Source organism: Oryzias melastigma, linkage group LG10 (genome assembly GCF_002922805.2).
Source record: "Oryzias melastigma strain HK-1 linkage group LG10, ASM292280v2, whole genome shotgun sequence".
Lineage (NCBI taxonomy): Eukaryota > Metazoa > Chordata > Actinopteri > Beloniformes > Adrianichthyidae > Oryzias > Oryzias melastigma.
This window is the reverse complement of record NC_050521.1, coordinates 9,443,434-9,466,736: the sequence shown is the minus strand read 5'-3', so window position 1 is coordinate 9,466,736 and position 23,303 is coordinate 9,443,434. Positions and strand designations below refer to the sequence as shown.

The window sequence follows — 23,303 nt, the reverse complement described above, 5'->3', positions numbered from 1 at the left end:
CCAAACAATCAATAAAACTCCATCTACTAACATGGCCAAGACCAAAGAGCTGTCCAAAGAGCCAGAGACATAATTACCAAGCAGCCTAGTGAAAAGAACACACTGCTGGAGCCTTTATTGGAAAAGGGAAGAAGCTGAACATGACTGTCATCTCCCTCAGCTCCATGACACATCTCACCTCATGGGTGAGATATTTATTTGCCCCAAACTTTTGACAGATTTTGTGTAGCTCAAGCTCACTCCTGATTGGAGAGAATGGTTGCCATTGAAACGTTGACTCAGATAAACTCGTACTACTCACTGACCATTTCTGGCTCCAACATGGCAGCGTCTGTATTGCAAAAAATATATATAAATTGACTTGTTTTGGTTGAAGCCTCAGCCATTTTCAGTGGGTGACATCACACTCACTCAGTCCAGTTCTCATGAGGGTTAGTCACCTCAACAAACCAGGAGCTCATTCCTGCAGTGCATGCTGGGAGTTCTACGGTGGTCATCAGGCTTTGGGTGGTTTTAGTTTTTCGTGGTTTAGAGCAGGTGTGTGTCAGTGTCACACAGGTGCGCTGGATCTCCTCTTCTGCCATCTGCAGTCCAGGCTCAGTTTGCTGAGTCATGCTGGGCTGCACACAAGACCTCAGAAAGGTCTCCTGTGATGCAGATCTATGGTACCTGCAAGAGTTCCTCTAACGCACACTCGTTCTCTGCACACAAACCTCTTCAAACATGCTCTCCTGTCCACCTGTGGGCCTGCAGGTCTGCTGGTTGGGACTCTGGATGTGGTTCTGGACTCCAGTGCCAGAGTGGCTCCGTACAGGATCCTGCTGCAGACGGCGGACTCTCAGATCTACTGGAACATCGCCTGCGGTGAGTGGAGTCACCGAAGGATGACGGGCCTGTCCTACTGTGCATTATGCTGTGTCATGTCCCGTTTCTATTTCTGTGTGTTTTGTTGCCTACTGTGTTTTATGTGTAATTGTGTATTTGTTTTGTTTTTTTATTCTTTGACCTTTAATTGAATCAGAAAAGAACTACAGGGATCAAGACCTCACTTTCATTGATAATGTGGTCAGCAGGTCACATCTGAGGATGAAAGCAAATTTCAAACGAGATGTTTTAATAAACTGGGACAACCTGCTGGAGAATGCATTAAATCGGTGTCAAACTCAATCACACATGGGGCCAAAATCCAAAACATGCCTTAGGTCGCGGGCCAGACAGGATAAAGATTTATTGAACACTCTAAAGCTGCATTTTTAAACTTTAAAATTCTATTTTTTTAACATAATTAAAGTAAAAGTCCCACTATTTGTCACACACCTAGGTCTGTGAAATTTGTTCTCCGCACTTGATCCATCCCCTGGGGGAGCGGTGAGCTGCAGACACAGCTGCGCTCAGGAACCGTTTGGTTTTTTAACCCCCCAATCCAACCCCTTAGAGCTGAGTGTCAAGCAGGGAGTCTTTGTTATGGTGTGGGATTTGAACCCATGACCTTCCAATCTCAGGGCGGACACTCTACCACAAGGCCACTGAACTGGTAATTAAGAACTAGATATAAAGCATTACCTGCTGCAATAATGTTAGTGTGAATGCTGTAAGCTGAATTTAGCCGTTGAAGATGCTAGTGCTGATAGTTGAAGATGCTGAAATTGATAACTAAAAACACAGAAGCTGATAGCTGAAAATGTTGAAGTTGATAGCTAAAATATTAGCTAAATGCCAAATTAAACTGAAGTACTAGAAAAAAAACTCAGGTTACCCAAAACAGCTAGCATGTAGATATTAGTTAAACTCCAAAATAGCCTGATGAAATTTTCAAAAAATCCTAAATTAGCCAAAGCCGCTAGCATACAGCTGAAATATTTGCTGATCTCTTAAACAACCTAAAAAACTAAAAAAAAAAAAAAATAGCCAAAACAGCTAGCATGTAGCTGAAATATTAATAACAATAAAATAAAATGATCAGGAGGGCCGGATCCGGCCCCCGGGCCTTGACTCTGACACATGTTCATTAAAAGATGAAACCACTGCAGTTATAGACCCTCTGATCAAAATTATGTTTTAAAGAAGTTCTTGTTGCATTTGTCTGACGATGGAGGACTCATAAAAAGAAAAAAAAATAAGCTTTAAACTGCATTTCTGAGTATTCCTTTTATTCAAATTGTTATGAATCAGGAGCAGACAGAAAAATGCTGTTAGGAAAAGTTTACTACAGTTAGCAGGCCACAATCTTCCTGCTCTGCTCCATTCTGATGCATCAACTTACAGACAAGTAGATCCATGAACGTCTTTGTTTTCCTTGTCTGAGCCTGAATCTGGATCAGAACTGTACGGCTGGATAGCGACGATATTGCTCAGCATTTTTGTTCCACTGCTTGGGTTTGTGAGGGGCTGTAAGCTAGCAGGAGACAGTGTTAAAAGAGAACTCTCAGCTACAGGGAGGGAAAGGGACCAAAAGTCCCACCCACGACTTTGAGGTGAATTTCTAGTGATCTGCTCCTCAGCAGCTCTGATAAAGCAGAAGGTTCCTTTGATTCTTTCACCCTGAACTGCAGACACACCTGGTTGTTGATGTCATTTATTCTCTCACCTGTGTCTTGCAGGCTCATCGAGAAAGGAGATCACAGAGCACTGGGATTTTCTGGAGTCCAACTTGCTGCAAACCATCTCCATCTTTGACAATGATGAAGACATTACCACCTTCGTCAAAGGAAAGATCTTGGTGAGTTTTATGAAGTGCATGTCTGCATTTTCTGCCTCGGGACTGTTGTTGGTGAGTGATGTCACTTCCTGCAGGGCATCATTGCAGAGGAGAACCGTCTGAAGCAGGGTGAGGATCAGGAGGAGGACAGCGGGAAGTTCAGGGAGGCGGAGCTGAAGATGAGGAGGCTCTTCGGGATGCCTGAGGAGGAGAAGCTGGTGAACTATTACTCCTGCAGCTTCTGGAAGGGCAGAGTGCCTCGGCAGGGGTGGCTCTACCTGTCCGTCAACCACCTGTGCTTCTACTCCTTCCTGCTGGGCAAGGAGGGTACGAGAGCTTTGCTTAGCTCCTCCTCACACTTGCAAAAGCCATCTCTGTTTTATGACTTCCTGTTCTTGTCTGCTCTGGCCTCAGTGACTCTGGTGGTGCCGTGGACCGAAGTGACTCAGCTAGAGAAGAACGCCACGCTGGTGTTTCCCGAGAGCGTCCGTGTGAGCACCCGGCACACCGAACACTTCTTCTCCATGTTCCTCAACATCACTGACACCTTCAAGCTGATGGAGCAGCTGGCCAACCTGGCCATGCGGCAGCTGCTCGACAACGAGGCGTTCGAGCTCGACCGCTCGCTGCCCAAACCCTGCAAGACCCTGAAGAACGTCTCTGCCCTGAAGAGGTCTGCTTCATGAATCTCCGTCTGGAAGGAGCGTGCTGTGGAGCCTCTCATCAGCTCCTTCTCGCCTGCAGGGATTTTGATGCACGCGCGAAGAACGAGTGGTACCGGGCCATGTTCCGGCTGACTCACGACGAGCGGCTGGACGGACACACGGACTGCACACTGTGGGCGCCGTTCGCCAAAATGCATGTGGTTGGACAGCTGTTCATCTCCAACAACTACATCTGCTTCAACAGCAAAGAGGAAGACCTGTGTCAGCTCATCATCCCGCTTCGAGAGGTGAGCCGTGTTGGACTGAACCGGGTCAGGGGCAGGTCCAGACCTCTGCTGAACGTGACGCTGGTTCCATGATCCATGTCCCTCAGCCTCCGTCTGGGCTTCAGCTGTGACAGAAGGTTTCCTGTAGGTCAGGAGTGTCAAAGTCAATCACACAAGGGGGCAAAATCCAAAACAGGCCTTAGATCTTGGACCGAACAGGATAAACATTCATTAAACACTCTAAAGCTAAATTTTAAAACTTTAACATGATTATGAACTATATTTATAACATTACCTGCAGCTATGCTAGTGTGAATGCTGTAAGCTAAATTTGGCCGCTGAAGATGCTAGTGCTGATAGCTGAAGATGATAGCTGAAATCACTGAAGCTAATAGCTGAAATCACTGAAGCTAATAGCTGAAATCACTGAAGCTAATAGCTGAAAACGCTGAAGCTGATAGCCAGCTAAATGCCAAATTAGCCTAAAAAACTTATAGAAAAAAAGAAAACCTTGGTTAGCCAAAACAGCTAGCATGTAGCTGAAAAAAAATAGTTAAACTTCAAAATAGCCTAAAAAAATGAAAAAAGCCAAAATTAGCCAAAACAACGTCTAAATATTATCTAAACTCAAAAATAGCCTGAACAAATCTTAGTAAATACCAAAATAGTCCACAAAGCTAGCAGAACGCCAATTTTTAAAACTCTAAAACCGTAACTTCTTAACATAATTATACTAAGAACTGGATGAAACATCATTTATTTAACCCAGACCTCTCTGAACCCTCTGTCCTCTGCTCCTCAGGTCTCTGTGGTGGAGAAGGCGGACAGCAGCAGCGTCCTGCCGTGTCCCGTCTCCATCAGCACAAAGAACAAGATGAACTTCCTCTTCGCCAACCTTAAGGACAGAGATTTCCTGGTCCAGCGCATCTCTGACTTCCTGCAGCGAACCCCCGACAGTTTGTGGGGAGACACCAACCCTTTGTCCCTGATCGGTCCCTCCGTACGTCCGTCAGAGCGTTTGCTTCACACAGTCTGCTGATGCCGTCTAAGCTCTTTGTTTCTGAACGTCCTCAGGCGTCCGCCGGTGTCCCCGCCTCCTCGCTGGCAAAATCTGACTCCGTCCCAAAGGGGCGCCATTACCACCCTGGTCTGCCAACTGCCACTCAGACTCTGCTGCAGCTCTACCACCGGGACTCCCCGGAGGACCTGGGACCCAAAGCAGTGAGTCCCACCCCCCCGGGCCCAGTTAGATCCCACCATGATCCTGGTGCTGTTAAAGATGAGCGATACTGACCCGGCCTGTTTTACCGCTTTCTTCTGAAGATGAAGGAGAAGATGAAGGAGGAGGCATGGAACATCCACTTCTCTGAGTTTGGTCGGGGTGTCTGCATGTACCGAACGCCCAGAACCAGAGAACTTGTCCTGAACGGGATCCCTGAACGTCTGCGCGGGGAGCTGTGGCTGCTCTTCTCTGGTCAGCATCTGTCCGTCCCTCTGCGGAGGCGGAGCTTTTGTCGTTCTGTCTGACTCCGATCCTCCGCTCTGTTAATCCATCCAGGAGCACAGAATGAAATCGTGTCCCACCCTGGTTACTATGGCGACCTTGTTGAAGCAGCCATGGGTCAGTGCTCGTTGGCGACAGAGGAGATTGAACGGGACCTCCACCGCTCAATGCCCGAGCACAGAGCCTTCCAGAACGAGACAGGGATCGCCGCCCTGCGCCGGGTGCTCACCGCCTACGCCCACCGCAACCCGGGCATCGGATACTGCCAGGTCAGAGGCTCAGGGTCTCTTCCCTTCTCCCATCTCTAACCTTTAGCCTGGCAGTCTTGGCAATGTTGTGGAGATTTATCCAGTTTTCTTATGTCAAGATTATTATTATTAAATTAGTCGACTAATCAACTATTTTAATAGTCGATTAGTCGGCTAGTCGTTGCAGTCCTAGTCACATTTAGGAACTGATTGCAGCTGAACATCTAACCCTTTGTAAAAAGTCGAGCATGCTTTGGACCGAATGCTGCGGTTTATGTAATCAGACAAACGTTTCAACAGTAAAGGTCTCTCTGTGAGCCACCAAGTCCCATCTGGTCCAGACTATTGAGTCCATCTCTGTTCGAGTGAAAGCTTGACTGAAAGAGTCCCATTCTATTGAATAATATTGAGGAGATTCTAAATCACCTTTTATGGATCTTAATTGAGTGATCTGTTCCAGTGTTTGAACATAGACTTTCTTGTTTGTTAAAGAAAATAAGATTCAAAAATGGTTCTTCCTTCATGAACTCTTGTTTTTCTCCTCATCAGGCGATGAACATTGTCACCTCTGTGCTCCTGCTTTACTGTAAGGAGGAGGAGGCCTTCTGGCTGCTGGTGGCACTGTGTGAGCGGATGCTGCCAGACTACTACAACACCAGAGTTGTAGGTCAGTAACACCAGTCTGAAGCAGGTCTGTGGTCTTGAACAGAGCTCTGATCTACTCCAAGACCAACGTCTTTGACAGAAACAGTCTCCAACTGTGAGAGACGGAGAGTAAAACAATGATTGTAAGGTTATAAATAATCTATTTGTTTAATTGAGCTGTAATGTAGTACTTGGTCACATCAAATACTCTGTAATGTATCCTTGGTTTTAATGACAGAGGTCAAAGGTTACCTGTAGGTCTTCAGTTTGACACCTCTGATCCAGATGGTCTCTGGAGAACTTTCGACGGGTCTTGACGTGTGCTGGTTTAAGCAGGACCCCTGGAGTCGGTATAGACACAATAGTAACCTTTGTTGCTGTGGTCCCAGTTCTCCTCGGGTCTTTGACCAGTTCTCCAGATAGTTCTGGGTTATTTTCCAACTGTTCTCCAGATCGTTTTGTCTCCACTAGGTGAGATATTTCATGGATCTCCAGGTAGACGGAGATTGTCAATGATCTAGGATCTCGTTCATTTTCTAATAATTGCTCCAGCTGATCTCTTGTTACTTATTATAGATTGGTTCATACCAGTCTTGTTCGGGTGTACAATCTTTTTCCTGGTGTCCTTCGACAGCTCTTTGGTCTTGATTCATAATGGACCAGTTGCAGTGCAATTGTTAAAGGGGGGGAAAGTGTTTTATACAGATAACCAGTTCAAACAGGTTAAATTTATACAGGTAAGAAGTGGAGGATAGAAGAGCTTCTTAAAGAAGTCTGTGAGGAGCTGAATTCTTGATTTGGTGACAAACATATTTATTTTCTGCTTAATTATAGAAACACCGTATTTTTTATAAATCAAACAAAAGGATTTCCTGGATTATTTTTTACAGACCAACTCATCTATTTTAAAGGGAGAAATACTGAGACAGATCCTGGTTTTCCTCACTTTAGTATTTATCAGTAGAAGTGACGGATAACAGGCCCTGCAGCCTTCTGGCATCCTGTGGCTGCAGGAAGGCTGCAGGGGGACAGCCCATCTGAACATGTGCTTGTGTTCCTGCAGGAGCTCTGGTGGATCAGGGGGTGTTTGAGGAGCTGACCCGGGACTTTCTCCCCCTGCTGTATGAACATATGCAGGAATTGGGAGTCATTTCCACCATCAGCCTTTCCTGGTTCCTCACCCTGTTCCTGTCTGCGATGCCGTTCGACAGCGCTGTTCTGCTGATCGACTGCTTCTTCTATGAGGGCATTAAAGTCATCTTCCAGGTACCGCCCTGCAGGGCGTTCACTTCTGATCTCTGATCGGAGACTGATGAATGCTTTTCAGCTTCTCCAGGAGGATGTTGAACCTCGTAGCTACTGGATTTTCCGGAGTATAAGTCGCTGTTTTTTTCATAGTTTAGCCAGGGGTGCGACTTATACTCAGGAGTGACCTATTTATGTTTTTTTAGACATAAATAGGCTCATATATTTGTTATTTTCCCAGTAAACACCACTTGTCCTTTAGCTGTTGTTTCCTCTAACAACCACTAGAGGGCACTGCATCTGAGTGTATATACTTGCTACTGACAGCATCAGAGGAAATGTCGTCCAAAACAAACATGGAAGAGAATGTGATTGTTTTCCTCGTACACTTTGATATTTTCTTATACAGAATAAAAGATTATTATTCTTGTATTTATTTATTTATTTTTTCAGCTATGCTTGGCAGATTTGGTCTGAAATGTCAGACTTTTCTCCCAAAAGTGCAGCTTATACTCCAGAGCGAGTTATGTATGGTTTTCTTCGTCTTGATTTGACATTTCTGGCTCTTGCAACTTTGTTACTCTGGTGCGACTTCTACTCCAGTGTGACTGATACTCAAAAGATTTGTATTCTTGTTTCTATTTATTTATTAGTTACACTAAATTTGGAAGATTTGTTCTTAAACATCACACTTTTCTCCTAAAAGTGCGACTTGTGTTTTGCTCTTGCGACTTATACTCTGGAACATGCAGTACTTGAAGTCATTTTTTACTATTATGGAGTCAGTTTTCTCTGTTTGACAGCTGAGGTTGGACCTGCTGTCATCCGTTCAGAGGCGGTTGTCCTTCATGAACCTCCAGTCCCAGTAAAAGGAGCAACTTGACACAAACGAGAGAATTGCTCTGTAAATCAGAAGGAAAAACAGTTTGGGAGGAAGCTCATTTGGACACGAGGAGACGCACAGTGGTAGACGACACCCATCCGAGGTTCAGCTCTGCTCTGTGTTCAGAAGGTCTCCTGCTGTTGATCTGATCTACTGCCTCTGGATTTATCTGGATCATGTGTTTCTGATCTCTAGAACTTTGATGTGATTAAATCCTCTAGTTGTAGTACTCAGATACTGTTAATGGATCCTTCTGTTAAGTACCTGGATGCTCACCTCATATATGCTCTGTAAAGTCCGCGGCGCTCTCATCGGAGCTGTAACGCTAGCGGTGTGAGCCCGGGGTTACACTAACACCATCCTATAACCACCGTGGTGATCAAAGGTGCGACCCTCCTATCAGAGGTCGACCGCTCTACTCCTGCATCATGGCTGCCCCCCCATTACTTCACTCTCTTCCCCTCTAGCTGCTCATCAGTTTCTCAAAATAAAACATACACTCTCAGCTTTTAGGTCCCCACAGACCTCCTGTGGAGGAGGAGGAGGAGGTGTACCTCTGTTCTCATCCATATCATTGGGGTCTTTCAGCCTCTGATCCATTGACATGAAGACAGGAAAAACTGAGACGATTATATCATTTCAGTGACTTCTGACCTATTTCTTTCATCTCCCCCACTGACCTGCAGGTGGCGTTGGCTGTCCTCCAGGACAATATGAATGCCCTCCTTTCCTGCAGCGATGAAGGGGAGGCCATGACCATTCTGGGCAGGTAGGACCTGTTTAAGTCTTGTCCTGGTTAATTCCTGGGTAAACCTGCTGTGGTTCAGATCGTGTTTTAAGCAGATTGCAGATGGGCATGAGCTTTTGAGTGACCTCCACCTGTGCTGCAGGTACCTGGATAATGTTGTGAACAGGCAGACCGTGTCTGCGCCGATCCCCCACCTTCACACCATACTCACCAGTGGAGATGACCCCCCACCGGAGATTGACGTCTTTGACCTCCTCAAGTCATCGTACGAGGTCAGACTGATGTGGATATGAAGCCTCGAGCGTCTAAAACAGGGGTGTCAAACTCATCCTCACAAGGGGCCAAAATCCAAAACTCACTTTAGGTCGCAAACAGGATAAACATTTATTCAACACTCTAAAACTACATTTTTAAAACTTTAAAATCATAACTTTTTAACATAGTTATGAACTAGATATATAGCATTACCTGTGATGATGCTAATGTGAATGCTATATTAGCTAAATTTCAAAATAGCCCAAAAAAATCTTAGTAAATCCCCAAATAGTCCAGAATACCAATTTTAAAACTTTAAAACCGTAATTTTTTTTAACATAATTATCAATAATAAAAATGCAGGAATATTATTCCAGAATAAATCAACTTAAACCTTAAATAACTTTCAATTTTTATTCTTCATAAAAATACATTTTGTCAAAATTTTGCAAGTTAGAAATAAGTGCAAGATAACTGTTTTACTGTTATAAAATGTAATTACCCGGGCCTTGACTTTGATACGTGTTCTACATGCTGCGTTCAAACTGTCAGCGGCTCTGTCTAAGTCCTGAAGAAGTGTTCCCTTTTTTGTTGCAGAAGTTCGCCTCCCTGCGCTCTGATGTCATAGAGCAGATGAGGTTCAAGCAAAGGTTAAAGGTCATTCAGTCCCTGGAGGACACAGCAAAGAGGAGTGTGGTACATATCACGAACATCATGCTGAGCTAACATTAACAAAGACGAGGCTTACAGTGTGTGTTCATGTTTGTGTTGTCCTCAGGTGAGGGCGATGATGACGGAGTCAGCCTTCAGCATAGAGGAGCTGGAGGAGCTCTACTGTCTCTTTAAGGTCAGAATGATCAGCAGCTCTGTGCCTTAAAGTTCTGGTCAGTTCTGGTCCATCTAACTTTCTGCATCTGTGCTTGGCCCGGTTCAGTCCAAACACATGACCAGCTGTTACTGGGGCTCCAGCAGTTCTGCAGCGGAGCGCCACGACCCCAGCCTGCCTTACCTGGAGCAGTATCGCATCGATCCAGTCCAGTTCACTCAGCTCTTCACTGTTTTGGCCCCATGGACATGTGGAGGACACACCCCCATATTGTCGGCTCGCCTCTTCAGGCTCCTGGACCAGAACCAGGATGGTCTCATCAATTTCAAAGAGTTCATCACTGGACTCAGTAAGTCTTTCTGCAGAGCTGCTGGGTCTCACCTGGAGGCGGTCTCACCTCAGTGTGCATTCCTCTGCAGGTGGGATGTACCATGGAGACATGACGGAGAAAATGAAGCTGCTATACAAGCTCCACCTCCCTCCAGGTAAGAGCACTCTTCAAGGGGCTTAGCTCTGGTCCAGGTTCTGGGCTCCCAAACCAGGTTTTGGGTTGAATGTGAGAGTTACTGTTGTTGTTGGCTCACAGGGGAGGGTACACCCTGATTCTGACAAACTAAGAAGAAATCAGCTGGATCAGGCCGTTGACTGTATATAGAGAACTGGACTGAGTGACCCCTCTCCCCTCGCAGTGCCTGCTGGCTCCAAGAAACCAAAATTCCATAGACTTCTTTAGTGAGAAAAGCAGCTGTTACTCAGTTATTATTTAAAATTTCCTCATCTTATACAATATATTTTCTGTAGGTCAAGTTACTAAAGTTATAAACTGACCAATCAGATAAAAGTAAGTTGTCTGACATCGAACGTTCAAAGCACTTGATTGACAGATTTCACGTAGCCTGCTTTCGAGAGTGGACTTCCAACGAACTCTCTCCTGATTGGCGGGAGCGGTTACCATAGAAACGATGACTCAGGCCAATCGCTTACTGGCGTTGTGTGGCTCCAACATGGCGGCATCTGCATTGCGAAAAAATGGCGAGTGATTTGACTTCATCTGGTTGGGGCTGGAATTGATCCATTTACTTTGGGTGACGTCACACTTGGCTGTGTACTCACCGAGCATGTTATGTACGATCACTAAACAGGTATTCCTGTTTAAGCATTTAGTGTTCGCACTGGACTGTCCAGCCAAGCAGCTGTTAGAACAGGGACTGATTTCTCCTTTCTTTGTTGCAGCTTTGTGTCCTGAGGAGGCGGAGTCTGCTCTGGAAGCCACGTACTTCTTCACCAATGACGAACGACATGGTAAATACACGTGCACACTCATGCTGCCGAATGTGCTTACACACACCCTCAGATGAAGCAGTGAGGACAGTTGATGCTGCACAGATTCCTTTTACATCTAAGTAGGACCAACAGGAGCAGGTTAGCTTCTGCTGTACTGGTTTAATCATCAGCAGTCATTTCCACAAGTGGTGTCATAGTCCTCATAGTTCATGTTCCTGTGCGGTCACTGTCACTCAGCCTGAGACTCCACCTGGTGACTGCCCTGTGATGGAGGTAGAGGAGTAGTTCTATCCGGCCCTCCAGATCATTTTACTTTATTGTTATTAATGACCCGATGTTATCTTGCACTTATATCTAACTTGTATAATTTTGACAGAATGTATTTTTATGGAGAGTAAAATATTGACCGTGACCTTCAGTCTGTTTTGGATTTTGACTCCTCATGCGATTTAGTTTGACAAGAAGATGAGACCCATTCAGGCAATCATGCTACTATGACCTCATTTAGACATTTTTAAAAGTCAGTATCAGTAAGCATCAGTGTTTTTCATCCCTATGGTGGCTGTGGTAGAGCGGGCAGCATGAGTGCTCACATATTCACTCTGGTTGTGATGACGATGAAGTTCAGGTTCTTTGACATGCTTTTGAGTTTCTGCTTTACACTCTTTCGTTTCTGCATGTTCAGTCTGCATGAGCCGAGCTCAGAATAACTCCTTCTGTCTGCTGCCTCCTCTCCCTCTCCGTGGACTCCTCTTCCTCCTCCTCCTCCCTGTTTCTCTCTAGAGTCTTCCTTCATGTCTGACCTGGACTCTGTGCAGCAGCACAGGATGACTTCAGGTTTGTCTCTTTTCTCCTTGAAAACAAAGCTCTCAAATGTTGTTGAAGATTCTCCTCACAGGAAACTTTTGTCAGTATTTCTGTGAAACAGTTGTGCTCTCTCATGGGGTCTCGATGACCCACCCTTACATTGATCTGGGATCCCTCCTCCCATGACAAATGTGGACAGGATGTTATGTTCGCCACAGAACCCAGAGAAGATAAAAAATCCTTGAAAAAAAAAAAGTTCGGTGTGCTGTCTTGTGGGGTCCAGGTGACCCCACTGTTAATGTAAACATGATAGGGTTACAGTTATTCTGGTATTAATGGATTTATTGAGACTAACATTTTAATATTTGAAATATTATTATCAGTAGAACATGTACAGGTGAGGGTCTGCTTTACCTACTTTTCCTGGTGATTTTTGATACTTTTTGTTTGCCATACTGGCGCCCCATGACCTCAGAGCAACTGTCTCCTGTGCTGCTGCCCCTCACTGACATGGAGAAGTGTAGCGATGATTTTATTATGCTCTTCAAAATAATGAGACCTGATCTCTCATCATCTGTGTCCTCTGTGATGAGTTGGAGAGAAGTTTTTTATGGAAGCTCCTCCCACATGAGGCGGGAGCTTCAGATTAACCACCAAGAAGCAACTTTTAAAACAAAGACTGTGTACAGTACATGAATTTGATGTGAATTACATTGAGCAATTGATCTGAATAATGGGGGGGTCTGCGGTACACATGTGCCAAACGTTGTCCCCGACCCCCCCACAGGAGCTAGTAGATTAAGACAATGGATGGATGGGGTTTAGTTGAAGCTTCATTATCGTTTTATCCTGTCAGGATCATGCATTTGTGGGAGGAGCATCAGAGCTGAGAGTGTAGGATATCGCTGGAAGAATCTGCTAAATCTTCTCAGCTAATATTACTGTTGAAAATTGTTTGGACCTTCTGGTACCAGTGGTGCTACAAACGATTATTTTAATAGTCTACTAATCACCGATTATTTTTCCCGATTAGTCGACTAATCAGGTCATGGGAAAACTGGATGGGAAGCAGACATCTTAATATCATCAGCTTTAAACTAACTAGAAACCAGATATATAGCATTACCTGTGATAATACTAGTGTGAATGCTGGAAGCTGAATTTGTATGCTGAAGATGCTAGTGCTGATAGCCAAAAATGCTGAAGTTGAAATCACTGAAGCTGATAATTGAAAACGCTAAAGCTGATAGGCAGCTAAATTTAGTTAACTGCCAAATTAACCGAAAAAGTTAAAAAAACCTAAATTAGCCAAAATAGCTAGCATGCAGCTGAAATATTAGCTAAACCTAAAAAGCTAAAAAGCTGATTTAATGCTAAAATAGTTCAAAAAGCTAGCAGAACTTTACTACACTATGACTACAAATAATATAAATTAAGGACTAATCGCCTATTTAATTAGTTGTCGACCATTTTAACAGTCGACCTATCGTGGCAGCCCTATCTGGTACCTCTGTGCGCTGACAGTCAGGCGCCTGCTTTTCAGCACCTGTGATCGCAGGCCCAACGGTCAGTAGATGTCTGCTCTAAGAATCAATGTTGCCTCAGCTGGTTACCTGCAGCAGGTGCTTCCAGATTGGGATAACAGTTTCTGAAGCACAAGACTAGTTTAACAACATGCGTGTTGTGACGGTACAGGCAGGTCAGAGGTCAGAGGTCAGGGCTGTCCTCATTTATCATCTGTAAATAATTTTCTCTGTGAACAGGTGAGGAGACAAAGGATGAAGAAGACGAGGAGAAGAAAGGTAAACCCCAGCTCCCCGTCCTCACAGTTTGTCCCTCATCTCCTGCGTGTCTGTGATCTCCTTCCTGTGTTTGTCCTCAGAGGTGAAGGACTACAAGTACTACCTGAGGATGTGGGCCAAAGAGAAGGAACCCAAGAGGGAGACGATCAAGGATCTGCCCAGAATGAACCAGGTGAGCCGCGGAGATGAGGGTAGTGTAGGGAGAGCACAGAAAGGGGGGAATCAATAAAACAGGTACAGGTGAGACCACAGCATGGGGGATAGCAGGTGGGAGTGTGTGTAACCTGTGTGTGTCTGCAGGAGCAGTTCATTGAGTTGTGTAAGACTCTGTACAACATGTTCAGCGAGGAGCCGCTGGAGCAGGAGCTCTATCACTCCATCGCCACCGTGGCCAGCCTCCTGCTGCGCATCGGAGAGGTCGGAAAGAAGTTTGGCAACGGGGCCAAGAAGAACGAGGCCCCCGATCAAGCCCCACCCCCTGCCCAAGCCACGCCTGGAGATGGAGCAGCAGGTGTGTCTCAGGTGTGCAGCGCTCTGGCTGAGGCCCAGCTGGAGCTGCCAGCTCAGCAGACGTCTGAGGAAGAAAACAAGGACGACACGTCTGTGTCCTCTTACTCTGTGGTGAGCCTGGGCTCCCTGCACTGCGAGGACCTCGCAGACGACCTCGTGCTGGTCGGTGGAGAGCAGAGGAAGGCCAGCACGATGGATGTGGACTGGTCAATCACCTTTGAACAGGTGCTGGCATCGCTGCTGACGGAGCCGCCGCTGGTCGACTACTTTGAGAGGAAGAGGAACATCCAGACCAAGATGGCCGCCTGCAAAGATCAGCGCGTCCTTGAGCGACAAACTAGCTCCGCCTCTGACCTTGAACTCACTCAGCATTCCATTTGACTGTCCTGTGCTGTACCTGACCTGAGCAGGCAGGCTCCGCCCACACACTGTCAGTATTTCACATCCAGAATCAATTCATATTCTGGTCTGTTGGTAAGGTTGTGTTCATGCAGGCATGAGGAGGCGTGGCCTCTGGCCTCCTGTGTTTACCCAGATCTCCTTCTAGTCTTTTCAAGTTGTCCATCTTGTCTCATCCACCTGGTTTCCTCCATGTCTCCTCCCAGCTGGATGTCGTGAGGAATATGGTGATCACTGTTATCAGTCGCCTGTGACATCACCCACCTGTGCCTGAAGTTATTGTCTCACATGACGGGCTCGCTGTTGAAGACCAGAGTAAACCTGGTTTTAAGTTTATGTGAGTACGTTTCAGGAGTGGAGTCCTGTGGAGGTTTGGATCCAAACAGCTGTTTGTTTAGATCTGTTCAGTTACAGCAGCAGCGCTCAGGCAGCCCACAGGTCCACCCTTTCACATGTTTTCATGAAACTCAAAGGTTGTTTTCTGAAATCACTAATATGAAGTAAACAGTGTTTATTCAGACTTTTATGTTGAAGCCTTTCTTTTTTTGTCGCTTGTTTTTAATGAAATCAACCCTTCTTGCTCACTGTCGGCAGTGATGTTAATTTTTTTGTTCCTTCTTCATACTTTTGCATTTATGATCAGCTGTTGACGTTATTGATCAGTAACTAATCTGTTCTAATAAATAGTGGAGAAAACCTGCTCCTTAATGTGATTCATTTAGTTTTAGGGTGTACTCTAGGGCTGGGGATCACTGGGTACCTCATGATACGATGTGATGCGCGATACATAGCTCATGATATCGCGATACTGTGATGATTAGAAAAGATCGCCTCTAACAACATTATATAGAACACATATTTTATATGAAAATATATCACCATTTATTTTTTTAGCTTGAACACACAATTATGACTAGAAAAATGGCCTTACCTGCTATAATACTACTGTGTGTGAGTGCTTTTTGCTTTAGGTTAAGCTAATGGTTCAAGTAAATGAACCAGTGCAGGTGTAGCATGCCATAACGTACCTGCAAGAGAGGTAGATCTTCATTTTTGAAGTTGTGCCAAAGCTTTACATAAAAAGCTTCCTGTTCAGCAGGTAATTAAAGCTTTGCAAATCTTTGTAAACATCATTCCATCACTGTTTAATATCTACTGTTTATCATTGCTGCTGCATTTTAAATACTGTATTTAAATTAAAGATTTAGAAATGTGAGTTTTATTCTCTCAAAGTTCATATTCTAGTGATCAGTTAATAAAGAACATTTTCTTTAAAAAGCAAAGATCAAATCCCTTCAGGTCTAAAACTAGATTTAGATAAATATGAACTCAAGAGCTTACAGTGACGGCTGATTTGACCTCAGAAATATGAACGGCGGCTCATTTTTCATTCAAACAGAGTCTGTCCAAGACACTTTGATTGACAGATTTAAAAGGAGAAACAATCAGAAATACAAAAACAAAAGGATTTCTTATTACATTTGTTCTCTTTCAAAAGAAAAATGTCACAAATATATGTTATAAACTGAAAATACAGGAATTTCATCGGTTAAGGTTTTAGTTGTTTTTTTACATTTTGGATTAATTAAAAGTACCTGATGCAAACCCATTTTATGTTTAGTGGAGTTCCTAACAAAGTCATTGTTTCATAAGGACTCTCACATGGTAGCACAGGTGTGTTCAGACTCCGCCCACTCAGATTCATCCATGTTTTTATTCTTCAGAAACACATCAAGGAGTTGTTTAACAGTTGAGTAGGTAGAAAGTGAGGTTAAATGAAGCAGCTGGTGTCATCACTGTGGTGGGCTGGGCTGCTTGGTGACCAGAACCGCTCCGATGTCAACGTTTTTGGGCTGGAGGAGTCAGGTGAGCCAGCCCTCCTCATCGGTGAACCCCAGTAAACTCCTGCAGAGAGACAGGTTAATAGGCATCACTCAAGATGGAATATCATCCAAAAAGTCCTCTCTTCTTTCTCGCTGACATGCTAAAATGGTTCCTTGGTGACTCACTGACAGAGGTTTACTGATGGGCAGCAGAGTGTGGTGGTTGTGCTTCCCTTCATCGTTGCAGGTGGAGCACAGGTCAAAATCTTTACAGTCAGAGCATTTATAGCGCATTCCAATGATCTGTCCTTGGCAGCCGTCACATTTGATGCCATCGTGCAGGTTGGGGGTCAGAGCATCGAGGGGGTCATTAGATCCTGGAGATTCAGATGTGGAGCGTATGGGGTCCGGAGGCTGTGGTTGACCCAGAAATAACAGGAGACAGATGGTTTATTCACACAGGGTAAGATGAGTGAACAGGAGGCATGAATCAAAATCGGTTTCAGTGTCTTTGTACTTCAACTCTTACTCCCTGACATGCTCAACAGTCATAGAGATGAAAGGACTTTGGTTAAATGTTACTTGTTGGTGACTCACCTGTGGGTGACTGAGAACGTTGTGGGAGTGCTTCCCTTCATCCTTGCAGGTGGAGCACAGGTTGACGTCTGTACACTCGGAGCATTTATAGCACTCTCCTATGATCTTTCCTTTGCAGGAGTCACATTTGATGCCAACGTGTGGGATGGGTGTCATACCATCAATGGATGTATTAGAAGTAATATGAGGGGGGCCAATAGTGGGGGCATCAAAGGAGGAATGATAGGGGGCACGTGATGGAACCTGAGGCTGAAGATAACGGGGGCCATGTGGTGGTACATGTCCAAATATATATGGCAGCAGAGCATGCAAAGCAAAGTCACGGCGGTGCTCCTTCTTCTCTGGGAGAGTTCAGCAAAAATCAGTGATTAGTGGATGAGGTCCCTCACATCCCACAGGAGGTGATGGATTTACCTTTGATGAAGAGGCGGAAGGTGGAGTCCCTCATGTACCCCAGACCCATCATCAGCTCATCATCAGAGGAGAAGGCCACCAGATCTCCATCTTCATCTGAAAAATACATCATCATCAACGCGCCGTCTGACCCAGAACAACTAGACAGTCAAAGGGCAAGAAAACCGCATTCTAGCTAGTCAAAACAGCATTCTAAGAAATGAGAAAAATTAAGTTTTACTTGAATTAATTATGTTTTCGATCCGGCGTGTCACACTCAATCACATAAGAGGCCAAAATCCAAAACACATCTTAGGACAAACATTTATTGAACTCTCTAAAACTATATTTTTAAAACTTTAAAACTGTAACGTTTAAACATAATTATGAACTAGATATATAACACTACCTGTGATAATGCTAGTGTGAATGCAATAAGCTGAATTTGGCCGTGAAGATGCTAAAATTGATAGCTGAAAACACTGAAGTTGAAAACCAGCTAAAATATTAGTTAAATGCCAAATTAGCCTTAAAAACTAATAAAAAAAAAAAGAAAAAGAAAACCAAACTAGCCAAAACAGCTAGCATATAGCTGAAAAATATCTAATCTCCAAAAAAAAATCTTAGTAAATGCCAAAATAGTCCAAAAAGCTAGCAGAAAACCAATTTTAAAACTTTAAAACCGTAACCCTAAATAACTTTCTATATTTTACCCTCTATCAAAATATATTTTGTCAAAATTATACAAGTTCAAAATAAGTGCAAAATAACATCGGGTCATCAACAAAATTAAATGAACTAAAGGGCTGAATTACCCGGAGGGCCGGATCCGGCCCCCGGGCCTTGACTGTGACACGTGATTTAGATAGATCATTGGTCAAAAGTGTGTGTGAAAGATAACTGATGGTTCACCAGACAGAGATTCTTGCACTTCAATTTGTGAGAACTGACATCAAAATGGTAAAGAATTAAAACAAATCCAGTTTGTACGGCGATAATGACTGTGACTCCAGAAAGTTTTGGCCTAAATAAGTTAATATCCCGGCTGGGACCCGTCCCGCGCGGCTCACCTTTGTAGAAGAGGCTGAAGGAGGAGTTCTTCAGGTTGGAGAAGACCGCCGCGGTCTTCCTTCTCAGGTTGTCAAAGCTCCGGTACACGTGCTGGTCCACTGGGAACCGGCGGATCTCCTTCACCTGCTCGTACCTCCCTAGAAGGCAAGCCTTCACCGTCACAGACATGCTGCTGACACCGGGAACCGAACCAAAACACGGGCGATAACCGCGATAAACTCGAAGAGCAGCGATACAGTTCTCAGCGATACACGTTTCTGTGTTTACTTCCGCGGCTGATGAACATTTGAACCTGCAGCTCAGGTCCGGCCTGCTGCAGCCTGTCTAAGCATGTCAAATGTTGTGAGATGAGTGTGTGTGCGCCAACTTGTGCATCTTAGCTTGTTGCGATGCTGAAAGGGGCGTGGGTAAACGTGCTTGAGCGTGTGCACGTGAGGAGCAATGCTCGCGGTGGAGAGACCTGTGAAGAAAAGGAGAGCAGAGCATATTAGCGTGCTAATAGTTGTTCACACCCATAGGAAAAATCTGTTGCTCAAATGTGGCTCAAGCTCGTCTCCTGAGATCAGTTTGAGCGTCTCATCTTTGTATCGTTCTGTGATCATTTGTGTCTCAAATCTTGCTCCTAAGGGACCCTTAAGCAAAGACATCAACAAGACAAATGAGCATGAATTGAGATAAGCTTTTTGAGCAAGACTTAAGAAGTAGGAGAAACAAAAGAGATCTCATAATAGTCTCGTTCTGATCTAAATTGTCTCAGGTATTTTAAAGAAGGATTAAGGAGAAAAGGATTAGACACATCTGAGAAGGATTAGCTCTAAAAGAGATCTCATTATTGTCTCGCTCTGATCTCAATTGTCTCAGCTATTCCAAAGGAGGATTAAAGAGAGAAGGATTAGACACATCTGAGAAGGATTAGCTCTAAAAGAGATCTCATTATTGTCTCACTCTGATCTCAATTGTCTCAGCTATTTTAAAGGAGGATTAAAGGGAGCAAGATGAGACGCGTCTGAGACGCTGATGAGACACATTTGAGAAGGATTAGCTCTAAAAGAGATCTCATTATTGTCTCGCTCTGATCTCAATTGTCTCAGCTATTTTAAAGGAGGATTAAAGGGAGCAAGATGAGACGCGTCTGAGACGCTGATGAGACGCGTCCGAGAAGAATGAGCTCTAAAAGAGATCTCATTATTGTCTCTTTCATGTCTAAATCATTTCTCTTGGATGTCTTACCAAAGCCATTTATGAGGAAAAATAACACTAAAATTGTAAACTCTTCACACTTTATTTACAAATAAAAACAAAACAATATACAGAGATATAAAACAGTACAAATGTTGTTTTGTACCCAGACTACTGCTTACAACCAGCTCTGGCCCTACACTTGTTCACAAATGCTTTTTTGAGCTTTGCCTCCTCAATTTGTATCCAACCAGGTAGAGTCGCACACCTCAGGACATAAGCTGCAAGACAAGAACATTAGAATCCAGTATGAGTTAATTGATAATGACACAAAACAAATATAACACTTCAAGCTAGAAGTATATTATAGTTTTATCAGAGCAGCTGCATAATGCTACCATGAGATTTGAATTACATATAATCTGATAAATCAAAACAACATTTTTTTGGCATCGCTAAAAACAGCCACAATTCAGTTAAGAGGACATATTATACTGTGACCTCTACAGTTGTTAAAAGAATTGAAAATCAGAGTGTTACTTCTTTGGGCAGTAAATATTTAACAAATATGTTAAAATCTGTTTACTTAAAGATGGGTTAAATTATATTAGACAAAACTTCCTTGCCAATGTTAAATTTATATTCTGATGTCAATCATTGCTATACTGTACCCTGATTGTACATGCTTTTTATTCCCAGAATTCTAGCATATAAAATCTAATTTTTAGAATAACTTACTTAGGATTCCGTTGACTTTTTTACGGTCAAGGATCCGCTTTCCTTCCTTTCCCAAAGGATTAGTTCCAGGGCGCCCAAAAGGAACAGCATTTTGACAATCTTCAATACTGAAGAAATGGTCAAAAAGAGCATGGAACAGACGCATGGAACTTGGTTTGGATGCATGGTGGAAGGCAGCAAGGCGGAACGACGATATAAAAACACCAGACCCAGGAAAGAGCTCCTGCTGGCCTGATGGAGAAGATGGACTTTCTTGATGTCTCTCTCCAATAATGTTTAAAAGTCCCTGAAGCTCCCTGACCTGGTCTGGATCTGAAAGAGAGAAATGGTAGAAACAATAAAGGGTGAGAAAATACAGAGGTACTCTTTTGTAATGGTTAGATCACTGTAGTGGAGGGCAATGTTATTTTTATGATGCAATTCCGATCAGAAGTTTAAGAAATGATCAAAAAACACATTTTGCATGGTTGACTCTTGACAAGGTTAAAGGTAGGCCTGCACAAGTGAAAAAATAAAAATTCTTTTACATGTCAAGGGCTGGGAATGTCAGGGTAGATCACAATACGATGTGATTCACAGTCCATGACTCATGATACTGATAGTATCTCAATATGGCTAACATTGCAATAATCAAACTACCTTGGAAATCTATTATATATATTTATAAATTAACCATATCTTTTTATTTTCTTCAAAATCTTTTCAGAACAATTTAAAACACGATGTTAATTTAACACCCTTTCCAACATTAAAATTAAATTATGATAACTATATCCTAACATCCGTTTACAAAAACGTAGATTTTAAGGTGCCTAAAAAACAAAGGTCCAGTTAAGAGCCCAAATGCAGAGTATATCAAATGGCCATCATGTTTCATAGAGAAATAAATGTGGATATAAAAATACACAATGCTGCATTTGAATACATTTTACATTTTGTCATATAATTTATTATTATTAAGGCACACTATGAAATTTCCGCCTGAAAATATATGATCAGTGTTTTTGCCAAACGCTGTACACTTCTGTTATAATCTTGTGTATTTTAGATTGGTGTTTGGACAGGTTACTCCTGTTGCTGCCCTTAAGTTACAATACATGTTTTTGTTACATTAGAAACAGCGCGTTCTTTCTGCATCTACTTTAGACAGATACATACACATATTTTTAGCTCATGGCTGCTATGCCACCTGCATGCCTTCTTTCTAATCTGTCCGCAGAGAAGGTGGTAAGCGCGCGCGAGGAGTTCCTCCCCGCTGCATCAGAAAAAAAGCAGCAAAAAAAAAGAAGAAAGCAAAGAAAGGGATTTGGAAAAAAAAAAACAGTAATCCAGTAAAAAATGATGATATTCTATCGCTACGGCATACGACTTACATTTCACCGTAAGCGGCCTTTATGTTATTTTAAGAAACCAATTAAAGGAAAGAAAAGGACCGTAATTGTTAACAAGTTGAAATATCGTGATAGTTTGTAATACTGATATTTTGTCCCATCTCTAATGATGTCATCTTTCTCTTTGTTAAAGCTGACTTCATGATTGATACGTTTAAAAACGGTCACAGTGGGAAGGGACAGCTCAGCAGAATTTGCGATTCAGACGATTATTATGTTATGTGCAGCTTATACTTCTGGTGGAAGGTGGGTTATTATACATCTCTTTCTACCTTTTTGAAAGTATAATTCAAATAGTATATAACATTTTGAGGGTCGAATTGCTAATATAAGTGAAAAAAACAATGACATGAGTGAATTAGCAAAAGTGACTTGCCTATTCTTGCAAGGACTTCGTCAATCCGTCTCTTTTCTTGTAGGATTTTTTCAACCCCCTCCTTACACCCATCACACGGTGTCCATGCATTTTCTGCTTGCTGTTGTGATGGACTGGGTGTATGGCGTCTATGAGGGGGTGAACCGGAGGGGTTGAGGCCATACGCTGATGGACTGGATGCATGATGTCTATGAGGAGGTGAACCAGAGGGGTTGAGGCCATACGCTGATGGACTGGATGCATGATGTCTATGAGGGGGTGAACCAGAGGGGTTGAGGCCATACGCTGATGGACTGGGTGTATTGTGTCCATACGGGGGAGGACCAGAGTGGTTGAGGCCATACGCTGTTGGACTGGGTGTATGGTGTCCATAGCGGGGAGGACCAGAGGCGTTGAGACCATACGTTGATGGGCTGAGTATATGGACACCGTGGGATGATGGACCAGTGGTGCCCCTTCTGTTCGACCTGTCAAAAAATGACATTGGACCGTAAATTACAATTTTGTAAACAAAAACTAACACAATAAAGTCAAAAGAGAATCAAAAAGAAAAACCAAGTACAGACAGAATCAACAGAAGAAAGAGGCATTTTAACCAACTAGAGCTGCCGCAATTAGTTGACTAATCGACCATTGAAATGGTCGACGACTAATTTAAATGTTGATTTTTCGTAATTTTATATTATATGGAGTCAAAGTGTAGTGAAGTTGAACTGAACTGTGAGCATTCAAAACCCCAAAATGCACTTTTTTAAAATTTAAGTCAGTCCGACCAAAACTTTCTTTTGTGAAAAATAGTTCCTTTGTTTCAGATGCCAACCTCATTTGATTCAAGTCTTGTTTTAATACCAGAAACTAATGGTCAGAGGCTGTACGATTCAATAAAGGTTTATTAAAATATCATCTTAATATTTAGTTTTTTGGTTAGCTTACAGCTAATGATGGTTAAG

The 23,303-nt window shown here is 43.4% G+C and overlaps 2 protein-coding genes across 3 annotated transcripts in view; one reads left to right on the top strand and one right to left on the bottom strand.

The window, feature by feature from the left end:
- Positions 1-15,485, top strand: part of LOC112141462 (TBC1 domain family member 9B) — a 16,653-nt gene extending 1,168 nt beyond the window's left edge. Inside the window, exons 2-23 of the mRNA XM_024264595.2 lie at positions 754-864; positions 2,601-2,719; positions 2,794-3,025; positions 3,113-3,371; positions 3,443-3,650; positions 4,432-4,629; positions 4,704-4,850; positions 4,953-5,103; positions 5,188-5,402; positions 5,931-6,048; positions 7,090-7,292; positions 8,841-8,923; positions 9,045-9,174; positions 9,755-9,853; positions 9,936-10,004; positions 10,092-10,332; positions 10,403-10,468; positions 11,217-11,285; positions 12,051-12,104; positions 13,838-13,876; positions 13,957-14,048; positions 14,177-15,485. Of these exons, the coding sequence (XP_024120363.1) occupies positions 754-864; positions 2,601-2,719; positions 2,794-3,025; positions 3,113-3,371; positions 3,443-3,650; positions 4,432-4,629; positions 4,704-4,850; positions 4,953-5,103; positions 5,188-5,402; positions 5,931-6,048; positions 7,090-7,292; positions 8,841-8,923; positions 9,045-9,174; positions 9,755-9,853; positions 9,936-10,004; positions 10,092-10,332; positions 10,403-10,468; positions 11,217-11,285; positions 12,051-12,104; positions 13,838-13,876; positions 13,957-14,048; positions 14,177-14,767 (3,494 nt within the window). The 3' untranslated portion in view covers positions 14,768-15,485. The remainder of the gene's footprint in view (positions 1-753; positions 865-2,600; positions 2,720-2,793; positions 3,026-3,112; positions 3,372-3,442; positions 3,651-4,431; positions 4,630-4,703; positions 4,851-4,952; positions 5,104-5,187; positions 5,403-5,930; positions 6,049-7,089; positions 7,293-8,840; positions 8,924-9,044; positions 9,175-9,754; positions 9,854-9,935; positions 10,005-10,091; positions 10,333-10,402; positions 10,469-11,216; positions 11,286-12,050; positions 12,105-13,837; positions 13,877-13,956; positions 14,049-14,176) is intronic.
- Positions 15,486-16,279: 794 nt separating this feature from the next.
- Positions 16,280-19,387, bottom strand: LOC112141461 (sequestosome-1). Of its 2 annotated transcripts, none has more exons than XM_024264592.2 (5): positions 18,669-19,387; positions 17,620-17,715; positions 17,206-17,546; positions 16,799-17,022; positions 16,280-16,690 (listed from the first exon to the last, which is right to left on the bottom strand). In XM_024264592.2, exons 1-5 carry the CDS (start codon positions 18,835-18,837, stop codon positions 16,648-16,650), a joined length of 873 nt encoding a protein of 290 aa, XP_024120360.1. In that variant the 5' UTR covers positions 18,838-19,387; the 3' UTR covers positions 16,280-16,647. The 2 variants fall into 2 exon arrangements, with proteins under 2 accessions (XP_024120360.1, XP_024120361.1); XM_024264593.2 differs by having other exon boundaries at positions 16,286-16,690; positions 16,795-17,022; positions 18,669-19,384.
- Positions 19,388-23,303: the final 3,916 nt, after the last annotated feature.